Genomic DNA, 27,024 nt, shown 5'->3' with positions numbered 1-27,024 from the left:
TATATATAGATGTTCTCTATAATGTGCACTGCTGCACTATATCACTTTTTAAATGCACATGCTTCCAATATTTGAGTCCAGCATAGTGAATTTTTTGATGAAAAACACCCAGTTTTCAACTAAAAAACATGCTGCCAATAGTTGCCCAGAGCAAGATTTTACAACCAAATCATAAAAGCCCTAAACCTAAAGTTTTATAATACCATCAGTGAAACAGTCTCAACTGTAGCGAGGAGACAGGCGCCGCTATAATGTTAACAGCCAGTAAGTAAACATTAATGCAGCCTAAGGGGGGAGCAGAGGGCAATCCCAGAAGAGTCCCCTCAGAACTGCCACAGAACTTTTAGATGGCTGTAGTTAAAACTTTCTTTGGCTTAATTACTTACAAACGACCGGGGGGGGGGGGCGGTGGGGGGAAGTTAGCCAGGCAGCAAGACAATTAATTTCATTAAAACTGTAATTGTGTCCCTTCCTAAAGCTTTAGTTATAGTTCTTGGAACTCACAAATACATTATTTTTTTGAACAAGAATCCAACAAACTGACGTTTGTCATTTAGCTAGTAGCAAAAAGCAACTTCAAGGGTTTTGAAACATCTGTAGATCTACAAAACATATAAGAGAACATCATTCTTTTCCCTCACAGTAATCACAGAGGTCTTAAATACAGGCTCTCCACTGAGCTATCAGACTTCTTTGTCTCAGAAATCAGTAAGGTACAACCCATCTAATCAGATTTCCAGTAACAGGCTGCCTTTAGCCAAGTCTCAAATCACATTTCAACAGTTTCATTCACAACAATTTTAACAAGAATATTCAGTTACTTCCTTGCCTTCTAACAGTCTCCGTCCTTCTAGAACAAGGTGATACCATGTCTTTTAGACTAAGACGTGTACTACATGCTCTGGGCCCTCTTAGCACTCCTCAGAGCATCAAACGTGTACCAGCTGTGCACTTAACAGACGTCAGGAGTGTCATTTATAAATTCTGCATTGGCCAGTAAGAATGCTTCCTCCTAATCTGAACTGGTAACCCACACTGCTTGAGAATAGCAGAAAAAGGCAAAAAATTCTGAGTTACTCCTACTGAAGTAAGGGATTACAGGCAAAGATATGAATCTGGACAGCACAAACACAAAATCTCCATGTTTATGTACCTACCTTCAGATATTACCTACGAAAATAACTCACATCAAAACATTACTTACTCAAAATAGCGTGACTAATTCTCTTCCCATAAGCTCACAGAACATTCATATGGACATATACAAAAAAGTTTACAAGTGATCTTAACTCCTTTACTGTTTCCACAGAGGCTAATAAACTTGTTTTCATAGACAGGATAACTGTATTTTATTATCACCAAATAGAATACACATGGACATGCTAGCATGCAATCTATATCTTCATAGAACTGTAGTATTACAATACAATGCAGATAATTTCCCGAGACTGTGAAATTTCTGTGCAATGTCACCTCCCTTTTTCATTGTCAGTGCCACATCAATTTGCGATTATATATTACACAAACTATAATCCAACTAGTCCTGTAATCCATTAGACAATTTGCTCCTCCTCAGGATTAGAATGTGCCTAGACAAGCTACCCATCTCTTTTTTCCCCATCATTCTGTAAGAATTATAAAATGTACAAGGCTGGCACACATGAATAGCAACACTCAAAAGAAAATCTGATTTTACAAGCTTACTGTTCCCAAGTTCAGGATGGACAGGGATGCTGTGCAAGCAAATGCCAGTGAAGTACTTAAAATAGGGTATCCAGTTGGGAAGAGATCAAATTATTAAACTTAATGTTACCGCCAGCTGCTAGTAGCAATCTAAAGGGCTAGAGATATGTCTCTGAACTCAAATTCGGACTTTTTCCCGCCTGATTTTTCAATACAATTTGTTGTAAGCTACTGAGGATACAACCGAAAATGCCACTGTGTGTCTCCATGTTGAACATCAGCTTCCCAATAGAGTACAGGTCTACCAAGATTTCATTTTGCCCACAACAGAAGCTAACAAGCAAACAGATGTGAAATCAGAAAGTCTGTCAGCAGGTGCATTTCACACATTTTACATAGTTAGCAACTCGTAATAACAAATAACGTTTTAAAAAGAAATGTTTTCAACTACCTTTTGATGCCATTTAGCAATTCAACTTTTTTTCATAAATAACAACGATCCAACATGTTCAGCTTTCTGCATTTTATATGATGCAATGTTAAGTGAACTTCTTAGGAAAAATACCTTAGATCACACAGTTTGGATTCTGACAGAAAGAATAACCTTCCAGGAATTAAGTGTTAAATATTATTCACTACATACCTGTACCAACTTACTTTTGCCATTTTCACACACCTCTAATTCAACTTTTATTTCTTTCAGACTTCAGATGCTGAACAGAAGCCAGATAGCCTGTCAAAGCTTTCATACATTGCCACTAAGACTTTTAGAAATCCCCATTTGACATAAAATTTCTTTGCCTACTCTTTTTGCTACACTTGACAGACTTAGGATTGATTGCAAGTTGTTCAAAGCTGTTCCACTGTTAAACAAAAAGCTTGTATAGGTTTGGACTCACAGCCAGTTTCAACTCTTGACTCTCAAACACTTTGAAAGCTACAAGAAACTAATACATGGACAACCAGACTGATTTCTTCCCCTTTAATGTTATCTAGAAATTTTAGAAGTCTGACACACAGAATCCTCACACTGTAACAGATCTCTAGGAAAAGTTAAGCTAGTGCTGTCAGTGATCAAAAGGAGAAAAAGCATTTGCTCTCACAGCAAAACAAAACACTGATGCCAACAACAGTGTTAGAGTCTAAGTAATGATACAAAGTTCTACCAAAATCTATCTACCCTCTTAGGAAATAAGTGCAGCAAGATGAAAAGCAGCCAGCTAGAAAGGACATGAAAAATACAGTTAACTTATTTAGTAACACTATTACAATTAGTTTGTCTATAGCTACAATAAATAAAGTGATTTAGAGGTGCTTCCACCTTTCTAGAACTTCTGATTCATCCTCAGTCTTTAAAAACAATGGATATTCATCCTTTTCAACAGGACCAAACTTTGACATTCTGCCTAAAACTTGGATTGGGCTTTGCTTACTGCATGACTGAAGTTTAGGAATGGGACCTGACAGTCACTCAATATGACGTACATGTACTTGCAGTTATTTTGCAATGACTGCTTAAGAAAGTTTCAGATATTCATAGTAACCAAAAGTGCATTTACATCATCTCCAGTACTAAAACCCCCCTCATCATCTTTTAAAGAGTAATCCCTTACATTACCCTTTTGTAACCCCCTCTACTTGAAAAAAACTAACTAGATTACTAAAACATCTCATTCCATATCAAACTAATTAAGCATTGTAACTTTCACTATTGATACAAACTAGCAATATAAGTTGAATTTCAAAACATTAAAACCTTACAACCCAGGACTTCAAGCCTGACAACCCTCATGGTCACACTGCGAACGGCAGCTTTTGGCTACTCTTGGTACACTCAGAGCTTTCTTCCCTCTTCTTCCCACTTTCATAAGGAACCTCCCCTTGACAGCTGAATTTTGGCACCATTCCTGAACAACTTTGCTTTTCGTAACATTACATTAATCCAATTTGGATTACTTCAGCTTTTCCAGTTTTTTTCCACAACATCCTATTACTCCTCTATCTTAACTAACATCCGAAGGTTAACTAAAGACATCAGTAACTTTCACTAGCATGCTCCTTCTCTGTGACTAAATTTAAATTGAATTAAAAAAAAAAAAAAAAAACAAAACACGAAACACTGCTTCAATAGGAAATCCTAAGAGATCTAACTACACATTAAGCAAGAAAAAAATACCACAAACAAGAAACTTTCCAAATTTAAATCTAAGGTTGCAAAAGATACTATTTCAAATTAATACATTTCTAGCATTCTTAAACAAAACCAGTGAATTGTCAAATTTCAATAATCAAATAACCAAAACAAGAAATATTACGACATAAAACTGAGAATCCATAAACACAAACCATACCTGCTTTTCCTCTCAATGAGAATTGCCATGTACGAAGCAGGTAAAGCAGCACCAAAGCCAGGAGACCAAAAGTAGAATTTTCCAAGTATCTTCCTGAAAAAGTAATTTGTACACATATTATATGCAAAGCAATGGAAACATTCATGTACAACACCGTATTTTACCTTTATCACAAATTTACACATTTTATTTTATTTTTTCTTTACATTAATCAATACTTACAAATGACCACTTGTCCTGGTTTGAGCCACTGTCTTATCAGCTTTAGTTAGAACACATTGTTGCTAGTTAAAAGAAAGCTTACTGAAGAAAAAAAAAAAAAAATCAGTAAAGGGAAAATTGGCTTCATCCTGGCTCAAACCAGGACACCACTAATTATATTTTTTACACTCAAATAGTTCTCAGAGGGGTTCCCAAAGTGCTTCCTAAACATTAAACATCTGAAACACTTCATGAACATATAAATTTAATTTAAAGCATTACTTTTCTTCAAAGAAAGCAGTGCTTTCAAGATGTTTCTGAAAAGTTGCAAATATTAATCACAGAAAAATCTTCTGAAAGAACTTATTGTTGGTCCTCTCTCTGCTACTTGTCCAAATAAACCTTCAAGAAGATGTGCCTTGTGGAATGTAGGGATGCAATCAGATGAGCTAGGAATCAAATCAAAGTATTGTAATATATATCACACTCCAAAGAAACAATTACCTGAGGCTAAAAGCAGCAAACCACTCACTTACAGTAAGCCAAGGAATCAATCTGTACCTTACAACTAGAAGTGACAGTGACGTCCCAGTTCTATTACAGTGGGAAAGTTCTCAGTTTTTGCAGCCAGAGCTGGACTTCACTCAAAGAGTCCACATAATTTCAGCTACCATAATTCCTCCAATAGTAAGAGTTGAAAAAAAACAGTTAAACAAATGGCAAAATCTAAAAAAAAAATATTTCTATAATTTGGTCACTTTTAAAGGAGGAAAAGCAAAATGCCTGTGAGACAAAATGACACCAGCCACATCTGGTCTGTTCAGGACACCTGCACCTTCAAACAAATTCAGGTTGGTCACAGAAGTAAACAATAGGCAGGCAGTCATGAAATGTGGTAGCATGATAATAAACATACTTCAATTACACCAATGCTGCTCAGCTGATAAGCACTATTAGTTCAGGAAAACAGTGTTACAATGGAGTAAAAACACAGAGAACAAAATACAACAAACAACATGGGAAACACATTTTCTTAGATAAAATTTCATGTTGACAATACAGAAGAGAGAACAAAGATAAGTAATCAATACCATCTGATTAGCTCACTTTCATTCTTGCTGTAAAAGGCATGAGCAGTCTCATGTCAGACTTCTCCTGTAAAAATAACATGACCAGTGAGCAATGCCAGCTTATGTTCAGAGGGAAAAGGGCCAGTGTATCAGCAGAAAGTGATGTAATGGCAATTACACACACTGTTCATTCCCACGGCTGCAAAAGGATAATTTCTCAGGATGACAATGCCAAATGCTGCCAGAGCTAAAGTTCATTATTAGGACTCTCTTGGAAAGCAATTACTGTATGAAGTTTCAGAAAACTCATTTTAAACTGCTTAGTAAGTATGAACACATCTTAGCAGGCACACCTGTTAAGTAACAGAACAAACGTATTTTCTTGTGGGAAAGAAACAGGAATTTGTTCTTCTGGCATGGTTTAGAATCCCCCTACAAATGCTTACATGTTCAGTTTGATAAGATTTTAGAAACAAAAGTAACATATTTTACATAATAAAACCTACTGGAAATTAAAATGTGCAATCAGTAAATGAAACATTTAAACTTCTGCTGAAGTAAATGAAAACAAACTTGTGTTATTATTTGCATGGTTATTTTCACATGGTCTATGGTTAGAAATTGGAATGAGAAATATGAATTCTTTCAGGTTATGCATCTAATTGCTCAATGTACAACTGTATCCAAGCCTCAAAGGCTGGTTGATACATACAGTTGAATCTAATTAAGCAAGCTAATGTAAAGTTGCATGTGGACAGACTTAATTACTGTAGTGTTTAACTAAGAGAACCATGTTCTCATGAGATTTTGCACATAATAAAACTGAAAATCTAAAAAATAAAATAAAATAAATAAAACAAAATGACACCTTTCATTGAACAGATGTAATGCCTGTCAACACTGGAGCCTAGCACTTCCATCTGAAGCTCAGACAGATGTAGTCTTCTGGATCTCACCAGAGAAATAGATTACAATCCCCAGCTGGCCTGTCACACATTTGTAACAGAGATCATCAACCCCACTGCTCTGCCAACAGAGCAGCCTGTGCATAATCCCTAGTTCACTTCATTAAAAAAAAAAAAAAAGAAGAAAATAAAAAAAAATAAGGCAGCTAAATTAGCTTGGTAACCCTTTCTAGAATGAGAACATCTATCAACAGCTGAACATCTTGCCACAGCCAAAGCCACTGCTGATACTGGATTTAGGCTTCTTTGAAATTTTGCCCATCTCTGAAATGATAAGAATATTAAACAGTGCTTGAAATTACTTTAATTGCCCTTTCTTGCCTTGTTTTACATCCTTGAATATATTTGCAGCAGTTACAATTTTGGTGGTTTTCCCTAGCTAAAAGGAAGTAAATACTAAAAGAGCATCAAAAAGATACACTAACACAAGCCAGGCTTCTCACTAACAATTACATGTCATATTTAGATCTTCTAGTTGTAACTGGATAACTAAGGTATATTTTCAGTATACACAATGCCTGCAGATTCACTGGGACTTTGGGGTAACGGTATAAACAGGTGAAGTGGTCACTTTATCCAGGACACCCTGTATGCCTGCCAACACATCTCCTTGGTGCTACAAAAGAAAGAAACTGGCAACTCTTCTCGAATCAGGAATTGTGCAGGTAAATATGAGATTAAGGTGACCAGCTACAAACAATACATTGCTTTAGCTGAGAACTCCAAGAGGGTAAGATCAGGCAGCATGGGGTTTACTGGGCAATTTTTCTTCTGAGTAACTGCTGCTCCTGCTATACTGTCCCTTCCTAACAAAAAAAGATACAAAAATAGCAGCAGGCATCCAGTTATACAAATCTATCACACCCGACCTCATCACTGTCTAGAATCAGATCTACACCACTGAGGTCTCCAAGATCTCAGACAATCTCTTTGTATGGTTTTCAGTCAAGTTCAGAAATAAACAGACCCCAGTTCTGTAGAACACCACAGAGGTACTGGTATTTCTTTTGATGGATTAAAACATAAAATAACAAATTGCATTCTGGGCTGGAAAGTGACATAAAATTACTCTTGCTCTCAGGGGCTACTGAAAGAAGTACACTGTACCCCACAGAAATTAATTCAAGGAATCATAAAAATAAAAAAAAAAAACAAAAAAAAAACACAAAAAACACAAACAAACAAAAAACCAAACAAAAAAAAAACCACAACAACAAAACACCACTCAAAGAGGTTTAAAAAAAAAAAAAAAAAGTGAAGTCTGACATTTCCATCCTCCATCATCCACCCAGTATCAGATGAGAGAAGGAAGCATATACAGCTCACGCTGCAAGACAATGTTGATATTAAGTACATTCCAAGTGAAGGATTTGTCAACATTATGATCTCAGGAGAAGCTCTTAAAAAAAAAAAAAAAAAGGCATACAGTACTCAACTTGTAAAGATGACATGCACTTCTACAGCCTTCTGCCTTGTTCTTATTTTCTCTCCAAATAACACATACTTGACTCCTTGACCATATTCAAGTACTCAAGTGACTCGTTCAAAGAACCTGCCCATGACAACTCTCAAATACCTTCCTGATTAACAGCAGCCAGTTTAAAGCCCATCCCCGTGGAACTGCTTTTTCCCTCCCAATGCATTAATTTACACCTTTCTTTATCAAATTTCAGAAGTTATTTTAACCAACAAATATTTGTGAAATGGATGAGAGCCATTTTTAATTTCTGTCACCTAAATAATCTCATAAAATCTCTCATACTACTCTTCATCACTTTTTCCAGATTCTTTTGGTATAACCAGGACAAAGGACACAAAAGAAACAACACTGGCCAGCTCTTCCTATTATGAAAATTGATTATTTATCCCTTGTTTTATTTCATATTTACTACTCCCTAATCAATTACTAATTCCTGGGAAACAAAGGATCTTTCTTATGATAATCTTGTCATTTGGGAATTCATGTATAATGCACCATTCAGCTCATCATCAGATACATATTTATCCTTCAAAGGACACTAGCAAATTTAGAAAGTATTACTTTTGATAATTATGTTATCAATTGTTCTCTGAAATGCCATTTAATAGCTCTTACATATCCTATTCACTTAATTGCTGGGGCTCTGAATTTTATTCTGGTCAGAAAAGCTGCAAAATACTCCTTATAACTGGACATTCTTATACTTCAACAGACACAATCCATAAGGCTCTCTCAATAGTTTCTTCTTTTGTCTCTAGTAGTGGTTTCTGCTCACCAGCTCCAATTAGAACCCTCACTAACAGGCTGACATTTTTTATTTGCAAGTCCTGCAGTTGCAGGTGGTGGGCAGTCTGCAGAGATCCTACTGGGGGTGACAACTCTTCTCGGGCATCTCTTTGTAACAGAAAAAGTACATTCATCTCCCAAGATGTCGGTTGGTTACTCTGCTGCACAGCTGTAAGAACAGCAGGGTAAGCACGTGCATGTATCCCTTCTCACATTAAATTGTTAGAATGGCCCTTTGCATGGTTTTGGCCTGGGTCAGCCCAACAGATGCTTCAAGGAGACATGCAGGGTACAAAGTCTACACAGACTCATACAATGGTTTGGGTTGGAAGCGACCTTAAAGATCATCGCGTTCCAACCCACCTGCATGGGCAGGGTCACCTTCCACTACACTGGGTTGCTCCAAGCCCCATTCAACCCAGCCAGGGAGGGGGCAGCCACAATTTCCCTGGGCAACCTGTGACAGTGTCTCAAACACCCTCACACTAAAGAATTTCTTCCTAATGTCTAACCTAAGTATACCCTCTTCTAGTTTAAAGACATTATCCCTTTTTCAATCACTACATGTGCTTGCAAAACGTCCCTCCCCATCTTTCCTGTAGCCCCTTCAGGTACTGGAGAGCCACTATAAAGTCTCCCTGGAGCCTTCTCTTCTCCAGGCTGAGCAACACCAACTCTCTCAGTTAATCTTCATAGAAGAGGTGATCCAGCCCTCTGATTATCTTTATAGTACTGTTCCCATTATCCACTGTTCATCTGGCCATGCTGTTTTGGTGGTCAAAACAACTTTAGACAGAAAGGGAAGCAAAGCCAACAGGCTTCAGAGTCAGACACTAATCTCTTACCTGCTTCATTTAATAGCACAGGCATAGTCACAGATCTACAAGACAGATAGCAACCTCTGCTAGAGAAACAGCTGAAACCAGTAAGTTATAGAGTAACATCCAACTACACCACTGAAGAAAGGGACTGCAGGTTCACAAGCAAGTACAAGGAAGGCCACTGTCAGCTCAGAGAATTAAAAGATGATTCAATACAAATACAACTCAGATTGCTGAAAAAAAACATATTCTTTAGAGCCTGTTACTTAAAGATTCACTTTGAACTTTGCAAATTATTTACTTAAAAAGCATTCCATGGCTCCTCAGACAGCTCCTCCTCTCCTCAGCCTTCTACCAGCTTTGAAGCAAAGTTTAGAGGCCTCTAAACAGATCTAGAAGTAGGGCATAATGGGTTTGCTTAAATTTCAGAGGGGCTGTTCAGTGAACTGTCAGATAACTTTCAAAAATTCATAGGTACTGTAAGGCTTTACATGTATAGGCATAACATCTCTTACAATAAATGCATTTGGAACTAGGACAATACCATGTTCATAAACAGGGAAGTTTTATTTTTAACTATCCTGATATTTATATGAAATATACACTGGAAAAAGCTCAGAATACAGAAAGGCCTTTTACACCCATCTTCCAGAGTAAGCCTGTATCTTACAGGACCCCAGAATACATGCTGAGATATGTGCTGAGATTTCCTTCACTTATGACCACAAATAAGGAAAGTACAAACTTGGATGACACAGGCCCTGCATCAGGAAAATAGAAACCAACATCAAATTACATCAGTTCTTTCTAGGAGAGAAAGATTAAGCCTTCTCAGTTCCCCTCTAGAATATATCTGAATTTCCTATAACTAAGTACTTTGAATCAGTAAAACAAATAAAAGGAATCAAAGTGAATAAATTGAGTTGTTTACTGATTTAAAATATTACATAAATAAGAAAAAAAAAAGTTTATATGCAAGTAGTAAGACCCAGAATAAAGATGATGGCACAGCTGTTGCTTTTCCTACTCCTACCCATTAAAAACAGGCCTATTTTAAAAAAAACAAACATATATTATATAAATTGAAATGTTGCATTCAAACAGCTTTCCTATTACATTGCATTTACAGGACAGTATACTAACCTTAGAATGCAAAAGCAAGCAATATACAAGGTCCCATTTGCTGTCAGAAAGGAACTTGATTGCAAGATCTCAGGTAGGAGTTTGTACAAATAATAGTCAAGTTTTCGTTTCCTGAGAATAGCTGCAATCTGAGGGAGGAGGGAAAGAAAAAAAAAAGGGGGGGACAAACTTTAATTCAGTTAGGCTCTTTTTTGCAGGTTATAAAGAAAAATAAAAAAGGAAAATGAGACCTGCCCATTTACACTGTAAATCAAAGCCTCTTAAATTTGCTGGTTTTATGAACAATACCACAAAGACTTCCTTTGAACTTGTTCCAGCTGTTACAATATTTATACCAGGAAATACATCAGGCAATCCTAAATGGGAAATATAGGCGGAATTTTATTACCTTGTTACCGTTGGCTGTAATAGTCAAAAACATTGCCTGCCAGATATCAGAACTTTTAAAATGTGACAAATTTACACTGAGATTTATCTTCCAGACAATTGGACTACCACATAATTAAGGACAGAATAACATTAAAGTAATCTAAATACAGGCCCTACACAGTGTCTATGAAGTGATGATGTATTTCTAAAGGTTTTCTATTCCAATTAAACAACTGCAAGTCATAGAATCATAGAACCTATCATCAAGCCCAACCCCCCTGCTGCAGCAGGAACACCTAGGGCAGATCACACAGGAGCACATCCAGACGAGTCTTGAAAGTCTCCAGAGAAGGAGACTCCACTACCTCTCCTCTCTGGGCAGCCTGTTCCAGTGTTCTGTAACCCTCACAGTAAAGAAGTTCTTCCTTATGTTGAGGTAGAACTTCCTGTGTTGTAACCTAGTGCCATTTCCCCTTGTCCTATCACAGGGCACCACTGAAAAGACATTGGCCCATGCTTGACATCCACCCTTCAGATATTTGTAGACACTGAAAAATAACATATCCAGGACAAATTTTACAGAATTGGTTTGTTATTTCTAAAAAACTGTCTAAAACAGAAAACACTCTGGATCCAAAAAAAAATAAAATATCTTTTTGGTCAGTTTTATGTAATTCCCATGTTTTATAAAGAACAGTTACTTAATGACACTGAAAATTCTCAATGTCTTTTTTGTCCCTAGAAATTCTACAACTATCTAATGGGAAGGTGTAGAGTTTTCACAGAATGGTTTGGGTTGGCAGGGACCTTAAAGATCATCAGGTTCCAAGCCCCCTGTCATGAGCAGGGACACCTCCCACTAGATCAGGTTGCTCCAAGCCCCATCCAACCTAGCCTTGAACAATGCCAGGGATGGGGGAGCCACAACTTTTCTGGGCAACCTGGGCCAGTGTCTCTCCACTCTCACACTGAAGAATTTCTTCCTAATGTCAGATTTAAATCTCCCCTCTTTCAGTTTCGATCCATTACCCCTTGTTCTCTTACTATAAGGCCTTGTAAAAAGTCCCTCCCCAGCTTTCTCATAGGCCTTTCAGGTGCTGGAAGGCTGCTATAATGTCTCCCTGGAGCCTTCTCTTCTCCAGGCTCAACAACTCCAATTCTCTCAGCCTGCCTTCATGGGAGGGGTGCTCCAGCCCATGGATCATCATTGTGACCCTCCTCTGGACTCGCTCCAACAGCTCCATGTCCTTCTTATGTTGGGGGCTCCAGAACTGGACACAGTTCTTCCAGTGGGGTCTCACAAGAGCAGAGTATAGGGGGAGAATCACCTCCCTTAATCTCCTGGCCATGTTTCCTTTGATGTCACCCAGGACACGGTTGGCTTTCTGGGCTGCAAGCATGCAGCTGCAAGCTGGCTCATGTTGAGCTTCTCGTCCACCATCACCCATGAGACCTTCTCCTCAGGACTGTTTTTGATCCGTTCTCCCCTCAGCCTGTATTTGTGCTTGGGATTGCCCCAACCCAGGTGAAGGACCTTGCACTTGGCCTTGTTGACCTTCACAAGATTGGCATGGGTCCACCTCTCAAGCCTGTCAAGGTCCCTCTGAACGGCCTCCCTTCCCTCCAGCATGTCAACCACACCACACACCTTGGTTTGGTGCTTGCTGAGGGTGCACTCAATTCCACTGTTCATGTTGCCAACAAAGATGCTGAACAGCACTCATACCAGTACCATCCCTTGAGGAACACCACATGTCTCTGGTCTCCATTTGGACATCAGCTCTTTGAGTGCAACCATTGGTCAATGCTTAGCATTAGATAAATTCCAAACAGAGTGAGCTTCATACTGCTAGTACTGATGAGCACAACAAAAGACATCCTGTGGAACCGGTATTGGCAACACCTCTCAAAGTCTCAATTCCTCAATTTAAAAACACAGGGGAGGGAGCTGTTCTTCTGAAACACTGTCCACTCGTACTGAATGTCAAATAGATGTTTTGGCTTCAGAGATGAGCTGAGGATTCTGCTAAATCTAACTACAGAAAAGTGCTGCCAAAATCTGTTTCCAAAATGAAGCTTGAACTAAGGATTAAGGAGAAATACATGCACAAACAGACTTCTGAAAACACATTTACACACTGCTTAATCAAGTGTCAAGACTACTTAAACCATAACCGATTAGGCAATAACGCAATCCAGACAATCTTTCCATTGAAGGGAAGTCTTAACATACTCTAAACAGTGGATCACTAGTTGCTACCTTCTCAGCTATTTCTAGCCTATTGCACAAAGGTCATGAACATGAGAAATAAAATGACAATAACACAGACCTTCCACCTGAAGTATGAAGCCTTGCTTCTTCAGTGCAAAGTGTCAGAAGTATAATGACATAAAATGATATCTTATAAATTAACAGCAAATTAAAGTAAAAAAAAATATATTTCCGTAGCTTCTACAAGTTCTAGACTAGTATAAATTTCTGGTTTCCCTCTATTCTGATTCTGTTTGCAAATAACAGAAAAGAACTGGCAACAATGACATACAAACCAGTCCAAACTAAGCTAAATATTGCATACAGCTGAAAACAGGCAAGAGTAGAGTATGGAGCACGCTCTCTGCCTCTCCTCCACCACCAATTGTGTGATAACATGATAAAAATACCAGAGGTACTTCTGGACACCACCTTGCTCTACCTGCTAGTTCCACACACTTCAGAAAAGTACCATTGAAGTTGTGGTTGACAAGACAGATTATGAAATCTGTCAGACTGCAGTGCTTCATGGTTCCTACTGCAACACACTTCACTCAAACTGTGAACTGTGCTGAAGGCCAAAATCTTGCAATAAATGCACTGCTCAAGGGCTAGCAGTGGACATCAGTAGCAGATAGTCCCATGGGAGGAGAAGGCACCAGGACATCCAGTAGATACTTCCTCAGCAAACTATTAATGTCCATGAAGATGCTAACAGATGTAGCAAAAGGTCTGTAATTTACTGAGACTGCATGTAAAGCCAGAGAGAAATGAACATGTCATTGACACTATGGTCTCAGCACTCTAGCTATGAAAGGAGATTACGAATCCTAGGACATCTTGACTTTGGCACCTCAGAGTGCTCTGTTTCAGGACCCTAGTGTTGATAGCTGTAAAAGTTAGCTTGGGGTGTTATTCACTACAAGAACAAAGGACTACAATTCTGACTCAGCTCACTGATCAAAATAGTCGACTCTCGCATATCCAGGAATGGCCAAAAGCAGCTCCTTACCTCCCATCACTCTTATCACCCTTCTCAGAAATTCTTTGTTTCACTGTTCTCTTTTTGAGATGAAGTGACAAGAATTTTACAATCTAAAATTCTTTGATGCTTACAAATTATTGTAGATTTTCAGCTTCAGTAGGATAGTACAGCATGTTCACAGTATCAGTGGAACACTGCTGTGGGATATCCCACTGTGTGGGATAATGCCACAACTCTGCTGCTACATGAAACCCAGACACAATGCTGCCTCTCCCCAGGCTCATGCTGCCTATGCTGCCTCACCTCACCTCCTAAACCACAAGTTTAGCTGTAATCCAGGGAACAAAAGCAACACACTCTTTGCCCCACTGTAAGACTTTGATTTCGCAAGAGAGAAAGAAAAGCACAATCCACTTCCAATGCTGACTCCCCCTCTATTTCTGAAGGCATGGTCTTTGTCCTGAGCTTTATGAGGATGAGAAAACTGCCAAAAAAATGTCTGGAACCAGGGAGAGGAGACTCCAGAGAATGCCAGTGGATTAAGACTCATGACTTCTCCAGGCAGACCACAGCAATGCAGCCATACCTAGCTTAGGGTGAAGAATGCTCGAGCACCTCCTTTGACTAAAAGCAGCTTAGGAAGATGCCAGATCTGCTGCAACTTCCTACTCTGGTTTTCAAAAAAACATCGAGTCATTCTTAAAATCTCCCCATATATTTAGAAGGACAACACAACTGGAATAAAGACTGTCATTAACAACTCCACCCTTCAATGGAACTTACATTTAACCAAGACAACCCTTCCCTGTGCAGCACCACCTTTCCTTTAAAAAAAAAAAATTTGAAAAGTCAGTAAGATTGTGGAATAAAATTTCACAGATACTAAGAGCTATCACTGACTGCACCGTTTTCCATTCCAGGTAGAAGGCACATGGCTTTCAATTCTCAGTTACATATATCACCCATTAAAACAAAAAATTACAACACTGTAAAATCCAAATGTCACCCTGTACACACGTCTCTCTAGGGAAGAGAATACAAAAGGTATAAAAGACCTAGTGCAACCAATGCCCACCATATACTCAATAAACACTCATAATGTAAAACAATGTGTTTGTCACAGACATTTAAAGTAACAATTAGATAATGGCACCTTCTCAAGGAGATTTGCCCTCTGCAGGTGAAGAATATCCAGGATTGTGGTACTTAGCTAAGGTTAAAGATGTATTTATTCATCAAGAAAAAAATCACTCCTGTTAAGAATTAAGCATTTGAATCAAGGCAGAGTGTAGTCACACCTTGCAACTTAATTTGCAAGAATTCCAAGATAATTGAAACATAATAAAAGCCATCACATTTCAAAAACTAAAAGTGATACTTTACTCTAGCCACAACTTAAGTCTTCTTACACTATGACACTTTATGCCCTAAAAAGAAACTTCAAGCAGTAGTACAGTCTGCAGATGCAGTCTTTATCTGCCTTAAGAATTAAACAGACTTAAGTACTCATTATCCATGCTCCACACCAACAGCTGAGCTGTTTGCTGTAACAACAGCCTTTGCAGCCCTTCCTGCAATTTAACTCCAATTTCTTCTCTCTCAAAACCAGCAGAGGTCAAGCTACTAGAGCTCTAGAAACAGGACAGAGTTCAGCTTTACCAACATGTTTACGTTTCATCTTCTATTACAGTCAACTAATAAATCCTATCATTCCCAATTTCCCACATGAAACACTTTTCTAGATGCAAAAAACAAGCAACTAAGAGCAAAAGGGAATTTAAAACAAACCACGTACTGTCACACGGCAAATGGCCTAAGAATGTCCAAAGTTTTAAAAAATTTCCAAATTCCTTCTAATTGCATCTTCAAGATCTAGCTCTTGATCTCCCTTCAGTCCAATACAGTCTGTAGAAAATACAGATATACTGCAGAAGAAACATCAGTTAGAAGAAATGATAAATGGGAGAGAAAAAAGGATGAAGAAAAAAGTCCTATATATTTCATCATTAAAAAAATAAACAGCAGAGCTAGAAAAAAAGATGAGAGAGAACATTTCAGGAAAAAAGCTAAAAATAACATATTTCATTCTAAAAAAATTTCCTATCCACACCTGAAGACTGATCCAGCACTGCCCAGTGTCCCATTACCACCTGTGGGAAAACTGAAAACATAGAAGCCTCTGACTCATTTTTAAGCCAGTAACTCCTTTCCTCACTTCTGCACACAACTGGTTAAAACTTGAAATGTAAAATTCACTTATGCTTAAATGCAGGCCTGGAAGTGTTAGAAGGTTTTTGAAGGAAACCTCACACCCTTGTTACTTACTATGAAAGGGAATGAACAGCGTGACAGATACTGCTGTAACAGGCATGACCACAAACCTATCCTCCAAAATCCTTGAGCACCTAACAATTCCCTAAAAAGATGACTATTTTTTAGGCACCAGACCGGATGATTTCTCCTCCTATTTATCAACTCCATGTAAAATGACCACAGATTTACTCCCCTATGGCAATCAGCTCATTTCCCCTACAGTTTAAAACAAGCTCTGATTTCACTCTCACTACAACACTTTGGCCATGGGTATCTTGAAATAGATAGAAAATGTTCCTATATATGAAAACCTCTATTTAATTAATAAAAAAATCTGCTATGAAATCATATGTAGCATAGGTGGAAAAAAAAATGAGAGACGGGCTACTTTATCTCTAAGACTGTTTTCATGTGACTGGAAATGGGGGTAGAAGGAAGAAACATGGGTTTTAGACCATTACCTACGGTACAATCACAGAATCGTAATGGTTTGGAAGGACCTCTGAGATCACACCATCAGCACACAAAAAAAAAATAAAAACCCCAAAAAAAACCAAACACACACCCCCACCAAGAAGAACCCACACAAAAAATCCCCCACAACCTCAGCCAATAGAGCATGCACTGAAGTGCCACATCTACACGTTTCTTGAACTCCTCCAAGGATGGTGACTCCACCACCCCCCTGGGCAGGCTGTTCCAGTGCCTGACCACTCCTTCAGTATAGAAATTCTTCTTAATACCCAGTCTAAACCTCCCCTGCCACAACTTCAGACCACTTCCTCTGGTCCTGTCACTATTCACTTGGTGGAAGAGGCCAACTCCCACCTCCCTACAACCTCCTTTCAGGTAGTTGTAGAGGGCAATGAGGTCTCCCCACAGCCTCCTTTTCTCCAAACTAAACATCCCTAGTTCCCTCAGCTGCTCCTTGCATGACTTGTTCTCTAAGGCCCTCCTCCAGCTTGGTAGCTCTTCTCTGGACATGCTCCAGCACCTCAAATGTCATTCCTCTATTGGGGGCCCCAGAACTGAACACGGCACTCAAGGTGTGCTCTCACCAATGCCTAGTACGGGGGCATGATCACCTCCCTAGTCCTGCTGGCCATGCTATTCCTGATGAAAAAGCCTACTCAGTAAAAATAAATAGAAAAAATATTTTCTAGCATGATCTACAGAATTCACACAACTGCATTTTGAATCTCTGATATGAAAATGTAATTATGAAAAATCAGTCCATCAGATGCAGGTTACCTTAAGTTTGTGAAGGAATACTATTGAAGACCCTTCTTTTTTTTTATTAATTTAGTCTTCACATACAAATTTTAAGCCCTATAGAACTAGGAAATCAGAACTAGGAAATGTATTCATTCTGTCTCAACATTGGACAGGATATATACATTTCCAACACCATCCTTAAAACACAGCTACACAGTCTAATGCAAGACTTAGAGCTAGGATATCAATGTGTTCCAGTGGAAAAGCAACAGGAGTCCACAGGAAGCGTTCTCGTGCTCAGAGCCACCAGTCAGGCCTGACTATTTTAACAATGCATCATGTAACTCCTACAAGTAATCATCATCTAACCACAGTAACCTGAGCCTCACCTCCAGTATCTTCAGTCTACACCTGTGTCCCTGAAATACAGATTCACAGGATGCACTGTGTTTGATTTGATGAATGTGATAAGTGGCTAACCAATATACCCAGTCCGACACATTACATGGCAGGCTGAAAAACCACAGACATTCCACCAACTCTACTGTCATGTGTACAACATTTTTTTTCTCCTTTTCCATCAAACCACCATTTCCTAAATTTGTACAAAGTGTACATCTTTAAGAACACTACCTCTCAATCAAATATTAGTGAAATTAGCCAGCACTTACAGCACTGATGGATGGAGACTGAAAAAACCTCTAATTCCTTCACAATATCTAACTAAAATTAGGCACATAAAAACAAACTTGCATTTTTTAAAAAAACAACCCCCCCCCAAAAAAAGGGTGGGGGGAGAAAGCTACAGAAATATTCAGACACATATCTCCATGAATGCAGAGTTCAATGGTATCTATAAGAGTGACTATCTGGCACCTTTAGGCACCTTTAAAATGCAAATGTTGAGACGATCAATAATTCTGTGTGGATGGTTTATATAATACTCATGCTGCAAGTCACTAAAAAGCCAAAGAAAAGTTTATAACAAGTCACATGTGCATGCTAAAAGAAAGAAATCACCAGAATTTAAACCAGTTAAGAAAACACCACAGACTACTTACATGGCCAGCACAGCTACAGACTCACATCACATTTCTTTCATAATTATATTCAATTATTCATGTGTTATTTTATAACTGTTTACAATTTTCTATGAATTTTACAAGAACATTACTCCTCTGCTTTATAAAAAAAATATTTTTAAATGCTCTGGAATATCTTAATCTCAAAATACCCTCAGGTAACACTTAGGTTTTGAAAGACACTGCTGTTCTAATCAGCAATTTGTTTCTCCTGCCTCCTCTTAAACATTGAGGCTTGTTTCTCCTCAATTAGCTGGTCCCTCCCTGATCTCACAGATTACAAAACCTGGCTTCCAGATTTTTTTATTGCTTAAGTCAGTTCCTGCAGTACTCTGAGGAAGAGCCTGTGCCTCCTGCTCTCTGACTTTCTTCGTCCCTTGTGAAATGTTATATGAGGATCGCCATCAGAGGGTTGGGTTTTCATTTGGCTTTTTTAAATTTTCCATATCATTCACCCAACTAAAAAAAGAAATCAACAGCTCTCATGTACTTTGAATGACATCTAAATTACCTTCAACCCTGGCATCACTCTCATTCCATGACAGCTTCTCTCTGCCACTTGTATCCCTTGTACTTAAATGAGAATGTCTAACAGCATAATTTTCAATTCTTTTCCTTCTATCTTGAAATTCTTGCACTCTGCTATACAGCTGTACCAACTTAAGTGAATAGTTTTACATCTCCTAGATAAATAGTCCCTTTAACCATTTTTTTTCTGGTTCCCAGTGTTTGTAGTGTTTTTACCAAGATCATTGCTCAGTGAGTCAAGGCTAGGGCGTTCCCTGGATTCCACTGTTACTGAGATGCAGGCTCCAGTATACTTCTTGCATCTTCAAGCACAAGTTCTTCAGTCTACCTGAATTCATTAACTGATCCTTTTAAAATTCTGAGTATCTAGCAAAAGACTATTTTTGTTCATTTTCAATTTATAAGAGTTTTACTGGTCTGGCCCAAAAGCCATCTGAACAGAGCAGAATGATCACAGTCTGAATGTTGCAACCAGGTTCTTAATTTAGTAACTTTTAAGCTAGTCTTAAGTCATACTTAACCCAGCTCCCAGAAGAATATAAAGGCAAGAACACACTAACCTACATGTCATTCAAAACACAGGACAGAGATGGGGGATGCTGCACAGTACTAAGATGACCAGATATCCCAGCACAAGGCAAACACCCACCACTGCAGCTCTGGGGACCAGGTCCTGACACCAGTGAGTTTCCTGACAGCCTATCCCAGAAATCCAGGCTGGCATCCAGAAGCACATTCAAGGTACCACTTAACATCCTTCTTAGCCTCCCCACCCTACTTTGAAATACACAATGGCTTGCAGAACAAACAAAAAAAAAATCACATTTTAATGCAATTCTGGACCATTTTAGAATTCAATCTGATCAGTACAGCCTTCTCACACACCTCAGAAAGATGTCATGATGACTATGTCTACACTGGCAGATCACACAGGATCTGTTTTAGTGCTAGCTGGCTCCTTGTCTTTGCTCAAGACCAGCCCAAACAGCTCTAAGAGAAGAAGTAAACCTGGAGCAGCAGCAACATGGCCAGTGTGCACCACCCATCTTTGTGGCTGAGCTCCAGCCCTACCCTCCAGCAACGTGAATAAAGCCAGGAAAGGGATGCAACACTCACAGTTCCTTCTGCCTCACCTCAATCTTTGGCTGATGGCTCTATATTCTATGTTCTATGAAGACAGGCTGAGAGAGTTGGGACTATTCAGTCAGGAGAAAAGAAGGCTTCAGGGAGACCTTACAGCAGCCTTCCAGTACCTGAAGAGCCTACAGGAAAGCTGGGGAGGGGCTTTTCACCAGAGAGGGCAGTGATAGGACAAGGGGTAATGGTTTTAAACTGAAAGAGGAGAGATCTAGGTTAGACATCATGAAGAAATTCTTCACCATGAGGGTAGTAAGGTGCTAGAATAGGTTGCCCAGAGAGGCTGTGGAAGCTCCCTCTCTGGATGTGTTCAAGGCCAGGTTGGACAGGGCTTTCAGCAACCTGGTCTAGTGAAAGATGTCCCTGCTTATGGCACAGGCATGGGAACAGGGACATGATAATCTTTAAGGTCCTTTCAAACCTTAACCATTCTATGAGTCTATGATATTCCATCCAGCAGTTCTCAAAATAATTAATTAGCACAATAATTAGGTTTGTTCTTCTTACTACCTCTAGTCAATCCGTGATTTAGCTGTGAAGAGACCTGCCAGCTACTGTGTGCAAGACTACCTGGCCCATGCTGTAATAGTACTGATGTCCCTCCCCACGTTTAACAATAAGAAAGAAAACTTTATAATTGTACAATTGCTGATAGCATTTGTGTTTTTAACAATATTATATACAATGCTGCCCTAGGGACTTTACAAAATAAATAATACATATTAAAAGAAAGAATTTGGACACTTTACCAATAAAAGAGGGCACGAGAACATATCAGCACTAGAATAATAAGTAGGAAAAAAAACTTTTGACACAGAAAGAAAAAGAAGCAATTGGCATCTAAGAACCTGAAGGCTATTATAAGCATAGGAGGAAGAAGACTTAGCACAAGTATGAAAAACGTTACAAATTAGACCAAAATAAGTATGAAATTAGTGTGAAAAGAGTATCAAAAGTGAAACCAAAATAAGTATGAAAATGGTATGAGAAGGAATGAAGTGAAATAAATCACTATAATGTAAGAAGCCCCAAGAATAATTTAAAAATGTAGTGGAATAGCAAACTCAGGATACAGCAGTTCTGCTAAATAATTGGCTGAACCACCTCCAGTCCAGAGGACAGACTGAACAGACCTACTGGCACCCATACTGCTTTAGGCCTGGTGCTCCTCTCCCCTCTGCCAGCAGATCTGCCTGGGACAGAGGCATTGGGAGTCAGAGCCAAGAATAAACTAAGAGCATAAACCACAAAGGGAGCCCAGCTTAAATTAAGTGAAGAAAACATTATTATCAGACTAGGAGACCAAAAAGGTTAAAGACACAAAGGACTCTTGCCATCCCACAAGCAAAACGCTGGAAGAATTAGCTTAACTGCAGAGTAGCAACAAGGTAATTTTTACCTTGTTTAGATTAAGAAGAAATGTTACTACCAGATCCAACTACGTGGATACACTACAAAGACTTCGTACTAGCGACTAAGCATATCTACCTACTGCAAAATGTGCACCATCATCAAACAAATGCCTAAAACCTACACACCCCCAGAAAACAGATGACTTTGCTCTAATGTGTGACAAATGGCAGATCTCCCGTATAAAATGAACAGAAACCCCAGGAAACAGATGCTGAGACAAATGCAAAACTAGTATTCCAGCCTCACATTTTCATTTCTCCAGCTTTCTGCCATTTCCCTGTGAAATCATTCTCTTCTCCTCACCACTGTGAATTTCTAGAAGTCTGAAATCTTCAGTTCTGAAAATACTAGATTACACCTTCACATTTTCTTTAGCCTTGACTAATCTAAAACAGAAGTATAGATAGAAAAAAAGTCCAACACATGGATGAAGCATTCTTTAGTAAAGTTTCCTTGAGATATCAAGGCAGGCAGTTTTTTAAAAGTGTAATTATAAGGTTTATGTGAGATTGTTCAGGGTTTCTTTTGGGGGTATAAGGGTTAAGCAATTTTAAACTTTTTTTTTTTTTTTCCAAAGTGGGTCTCAGATTTGTTCATTGGAATGCTTGGTTCATGAAATACAAGCAGTCTTAATTACGAAACGAGTATCCATGTCAGCCATGTTGCATGAGGGACAATTCAATTTAGATATAAACCTTACTTTTGCTAAAGCAATCAATTTGTACCAGAGCAAAAGTCAAGGCAATGAAAGTATGGTATCTGAAGACTGTATTTTTTCCAACTAAAAAAAATAGTAAAGATTAATTAAAAAAAAAAACATAACTACTTAGAAGCAAAGACTTTATGTCCATTTACTGAAAACCAGTATTTCCTAGTCAAATGCTAGCACCACGTAATTTGGCTCCATCAGCTTCCCATTGACTGAAAAGCAGCAAAACATTTAAGAGATGTGGAGTGTACACATTATGAGTTTGGACTCTAGATTATAAACGGTCCCTAACCACGTAGTCTCCCAGAACAACCTTGGCAATTTATTCTCATCTATTCATTCTCATTCCTTTCCACACAACTTTTGTGAGAGGAAACTCTTTCATCTACTTTTCTTAGCCATTAGCTTATGGCAACAGGAGGAACAAACAGGCAGAAGCCATTTTACAGGCTTTGTATAGAAAAACTAAGTGTAGTTTTTGGTTGCTGAGCTGTACAAAGGACTGGGACCAAGTAGCACTAGAACCACTCTGAACATAGAACTAAAATAACTTGAGTTCATCTCCTTATGTGAATTGCAGAATACAGAAAATGACTGAATATTTGTGCTGTTCAACTGTGGTATTTCATTTACAAATGAAAGGTTTTCAAGAATGTAGTTAGTGATGACTCTTAATTCAGGAGTGTTCCTTCTCTGCCAAGCTACTTAACGTGCAAGGCTTCTGCTTCCTCCTGTGCAGTCCCCACTGCAACCTTTCACTCTTTACCTTACCCTGGCTCTGGTGCTTATCAAACCCTACTTAATCAAGCAATTCAATTAATTAACACAGCTGAAAATTATGGTAGTAACTACTTCTGGGTTAGTGAATGAATAAAACCTGCTCAAGGAGAGATGAGGTCCAAGACCACACAAAGGAAGTACAGTGAGCAGAGGAAGGCAAGTGCTTCCTCCCTCTTTAGATAGCAGCAAGATTTCAGAGCACCTCAGCTTTAGACTACTCTGACAAGTCAAGTTCAACACTGTCAACAAAAACCTAAGAAAAATAAAAACTGTAAAGAAAACAGTGTAAAAAACGGTGCACGTGTTTTGCACTACAACATGACATTGGTTGAGAAGGTTCCCACCCAGCTTGGATATGTGTCAAGATGTAACTGTTTATAGGGCCACAATGTAAAACAGACCAGGAAAATGGTTTTGGATTTGTTTTTCTTTACAAGGAAATAAAAAGGAGGAGCTTTCACCCTAACTCATGACTGCACAACTAAGTGAACATGCCTAAGAGCAGGAATCTCTTTCCCAGGCTTGGCTGCTGGAGAACTTTGAATTACAGAGCAGTTTAAGATGATTTATCTTCAGCCAGACCTGACAGATCTCCACTACACCTCTCATGGCTCATTTCAGGCCCATTTTCTGCTGGTGCAAGTATTCATGCTCCCACACAGCAAACTGGATCAAAAAACAGATACAAAGAAAAAATTACTGGGTGGGGGGTTGTGAGGGCGGGAAAGAGAGGGAATGTTCTTCTCTGTATTAGTTTCCTGTTCCAGTTCACTGTACACTCAGACAGCTGCCACTTCTGATTGTGTCAGTTCAGAGCGAAAACATTCTCTGTCAGGCATGACAACTCTTTAGGTCCATGCTGCTACCAGTTATGAATTTTTTTTTAATATGTAATTGGATGTTGTCACAATTTTCACTCCAATGGGAACTTAAATTATGTCAGGACTGCAGTAGTCCCACTCCTTCCCTTCTCCTTATTACATATCTTGATAACTTTGTTGTACCAGCACTGGTACAGAGTTGAAAGCACAGACTCAATGACCTGTTTTTCTTTCTTCCAGACTTAGCTCAGGGCCAGCTTAGTACTCAATCCTCCAAGCACCACTACAGGAGAAACACAGAGGTGGGGACAGAAGGAAGTCTCACCTGCAGCGATTCCAGCTTAGATCAGCTTTCAGGATACATTTACACAGATGGATGCAAACAGATCCCAACTCCTCTACCAACATTTTAATTTGCTGGAAGCAAGCCAGCTGCAACTGAGGTGATACAACCAAGTCTAACTGCACACTCAAGCTAAGATACCTCACCTGTAGGACACTCTCCAAAGGCATAAGACTCCTTTAGCTTAAAGTATTTTCTTTAGCCTTGCTTCTTTATGCAATGGAACCTTCTTGACCCTAAGGCACTGAACCCCACGGTGTCACCAAGAATACTACACGTGCTCTTGCTATTGCCAAAGATACAATGCTAGCCTCCCAGGCAATACTAAGTGTTTTTACTCAGGTATCATAGGTACTGGAAAATTACAAGAACATGATGTTCAGGCTGTGTTCATGCCCTCCTACCCCACCAGCTTCATCAGCATCTGTTATGCCACCAGACTCCACCACCCCCCCATCCTTTTCTCCTCCCCTCCTAGGCCCATTTGCAACACATTGCCCCTCTTCTCCCCCTCCTCCTCAAGCATCAGGCTCTCCCCTTCATAAAACACTTATGCTCTCCAGCCCTCACAAACAAGCTGCCCCCACCATCACGTATCTCCTCACCAGTACCACACGACCTCTGGAAACACCCTTTTTTTTCTCTTCTCACCCCGGCATCAGGCTACCCATTGACATCTCTCCTGCCCTTCCTCTCCCAACACACCCCTCTCCCCCCACCCCGACCAGCCTCATGCCCTTCACCCTCGCCCCAGGCCTGACACTCCCCGATCTGATACCCCTCGCACCTTCCCCACATCCCCCTCATGCCCTTCCCCTCACCTCAGGGCAGACTCTCCCCACATATCCCTTGCGCCCTTCCCTTGCACCCCAGGCCAGGCTCCCCCCGCCCTGATAACCTTCACGCCCTTCCACCCCAAATCAAGGCCAGACCCCCCCCCCCTCTCTCTGACACCCCCATGTGCCCTTCCCCAGGCCAGCCGCCCCCCCTCACGCCCTTGCCCCCTCAGGCCAGACCCTCCCCTCGCGCTCCCCCCCCGCCGCACACCCACCAGGTAGAGGGTGCCGTAGATGCGGAGGGACTCGGCCAGGGCCCCCTGCGTGACGTGCAGGACGGCCCAGGAGCAGCGGGGGTGCCAGGTGTGCCCGATCTCGTAGCAGCTGTGGGGGATGGACTTGCTCAGCGCCGCCATCTTCGCCGCGCGCGGGCAGGGGAGGGGGCGCGCGCGGCCGCCGCGTCACCGCCGATGCAGGAGAAAGGTCGCGCGGGCGCCGCCGGGGTTACTGCCGGGCAGCCGCGCGGGCCACCCCCCCCCCCCTCCCCCTCCACCCCCCCCGCCCGGCTCGCGTGAGCCCCGCAGCCAATCGGCGGCCGCGGGGGGGCGGGGAGCGGCGGGGGCGGGGTGGCGCGGGACGCCCGGTGGGGCGCGCGCCGCACGTGGGCTGGGGGGGGTCTGCCCCTCGCCTCCCTCCTGCCCCCCTCGTGTCCTGAGAGCGCCCCGTGTCCGCCCCGTTCGTGTCCCCCCGTGTGACCCCGTGTCCGTGTCCTTCGTGTCCCCCGTGCGCCCCGTGTCCCCCGTGCGCCCCGTGTCTGTGTTCTTCGTGTCCCCCGTGTGTCCCCGTGTCCCCCCGTGTGCCCCCGTGTCCGTGTCCTTCGTGTCCCCCGTGTGCCCCCGTGTCCGTGTCCTTCGTGTTCCCCGTGCCCCCCGTGTCCCCGCATGCTCCGGCAGCACCGCGGCCCCAGCCGGAGCTTTCGGCCCGCCCGGAGCCCGCACAGCGCCGAGCCCGCTCCGCTCCCCCTGCCCTGGCCGCTCCGCTCCCCGCCCGGCGGGCCCGCAGGAGCTGCGCAGGGAGGAGCTGCCCGAGCACCCGCGGAGACCCCGCAGGAGCGCGGAGCCGGCGGGTTGCAGCAGCCAGGGATGCAGCAGCCAGGGATGCAGCAGCAGACGGGAAAGGCGGCCGGGGCCCGCACGTCAGCCGGGAGGCTTGACAGGCTGCGGCGTGATGCTGCTGCTGCTGCTGCTGCTGCTGCTTGGAGACGGGGCCGGTAACGGCGCGGGGCCGGTGCTGGGAGCCTCGGTGCTCCCGCACCTGGAGTACAGGGAGTCGTTTGGGCTCCTCACCTCCCGGGGAGCGAGAGCGACGGCCTTGGGAGGAGAAGCTTAAAGAAGCTGATTCTTTCTGGTTTGGAAAGAAGGCAGCGGGGCGGGAGGTTGGGTTTGTGATGGAGTTTTACAAAACCATGAAGGTAGTGATTAAAAACACGGTAATAGTTCAGTTGCAAAACTGGCATCTGTTTCCAGCTTGAAATTTTTAGTATTATTTTGGGACTAAATGGGCTGGGTGTGTAGGGACCGGGGGATTTTACGAGAGGTCTTTGTTAAGTAACAGTTTGCAAACAAACAGTCCCGATGGAGCAAGTACCTTCTGTACACTGGGCAAGTCAGGAGGGGTTATTTCAAGACCTAGGTTGGAGGTAGGCACATCCCGAGGCAAATAGGAAGATGAGCAAATAACCTGCAGTCAAATACAGGCTTGGATCAGATCCACTTCAAGAAAGTTCCTCCCCCTCACATTCT

General features: G+C 41.1%; 1 protein-coding gene across 1 annotated transcript in view; it reads right to left on the bottom strand.

The window, feature by feature from the left end:
• TMEM135 (transmembrane protein 135) overlaps positions 1-25,711 on the bottom strand; it is a 175,677-nt gene extending 149,966 nt beyond the window's left edge. The window contains exons 1-3 of the mRNA XM_051620896.1: positions 25,498-25,711; positions 10,501-10,628; positions 4,035-4,127 (exon numbers count right to left, since the gene is read on the bottom strand). Of these exons, the coding sequence (XP_051476856.1) occupies positions 4,035-4,127; positions 10,501-10,628; positions 25,498-25,638 (362 nt within the window). The 5' untranslated portion in view covers positions 25,639-25,711. The remainder of the gene's footprint in view (positions 1-4,034; positions 4,128-10,500; positions 10,629-25,497) is intronic.
• Between the last annotated feature and the right edge of the window lie 1,313 nt (positions 25,712-27,024).

Source organism: Apus apus, chromosome 1 (genome assembly GCF_020740795.1).
Source record: "Apus apus isolate bApuApu2 chromosome 1, bApuApu2.pri.cur, whole genome shotgun sequence".
Lineage (NCBI taxonomy): Eukaryota > Metazoa > Chordata > Aves > Apodiformes > Apodidae > Apus > Apus apus.
Note: the sequence above shows the minus strand (reverse complement) of the source record. Positions and strands in the feature narration are given on the sequence as shown.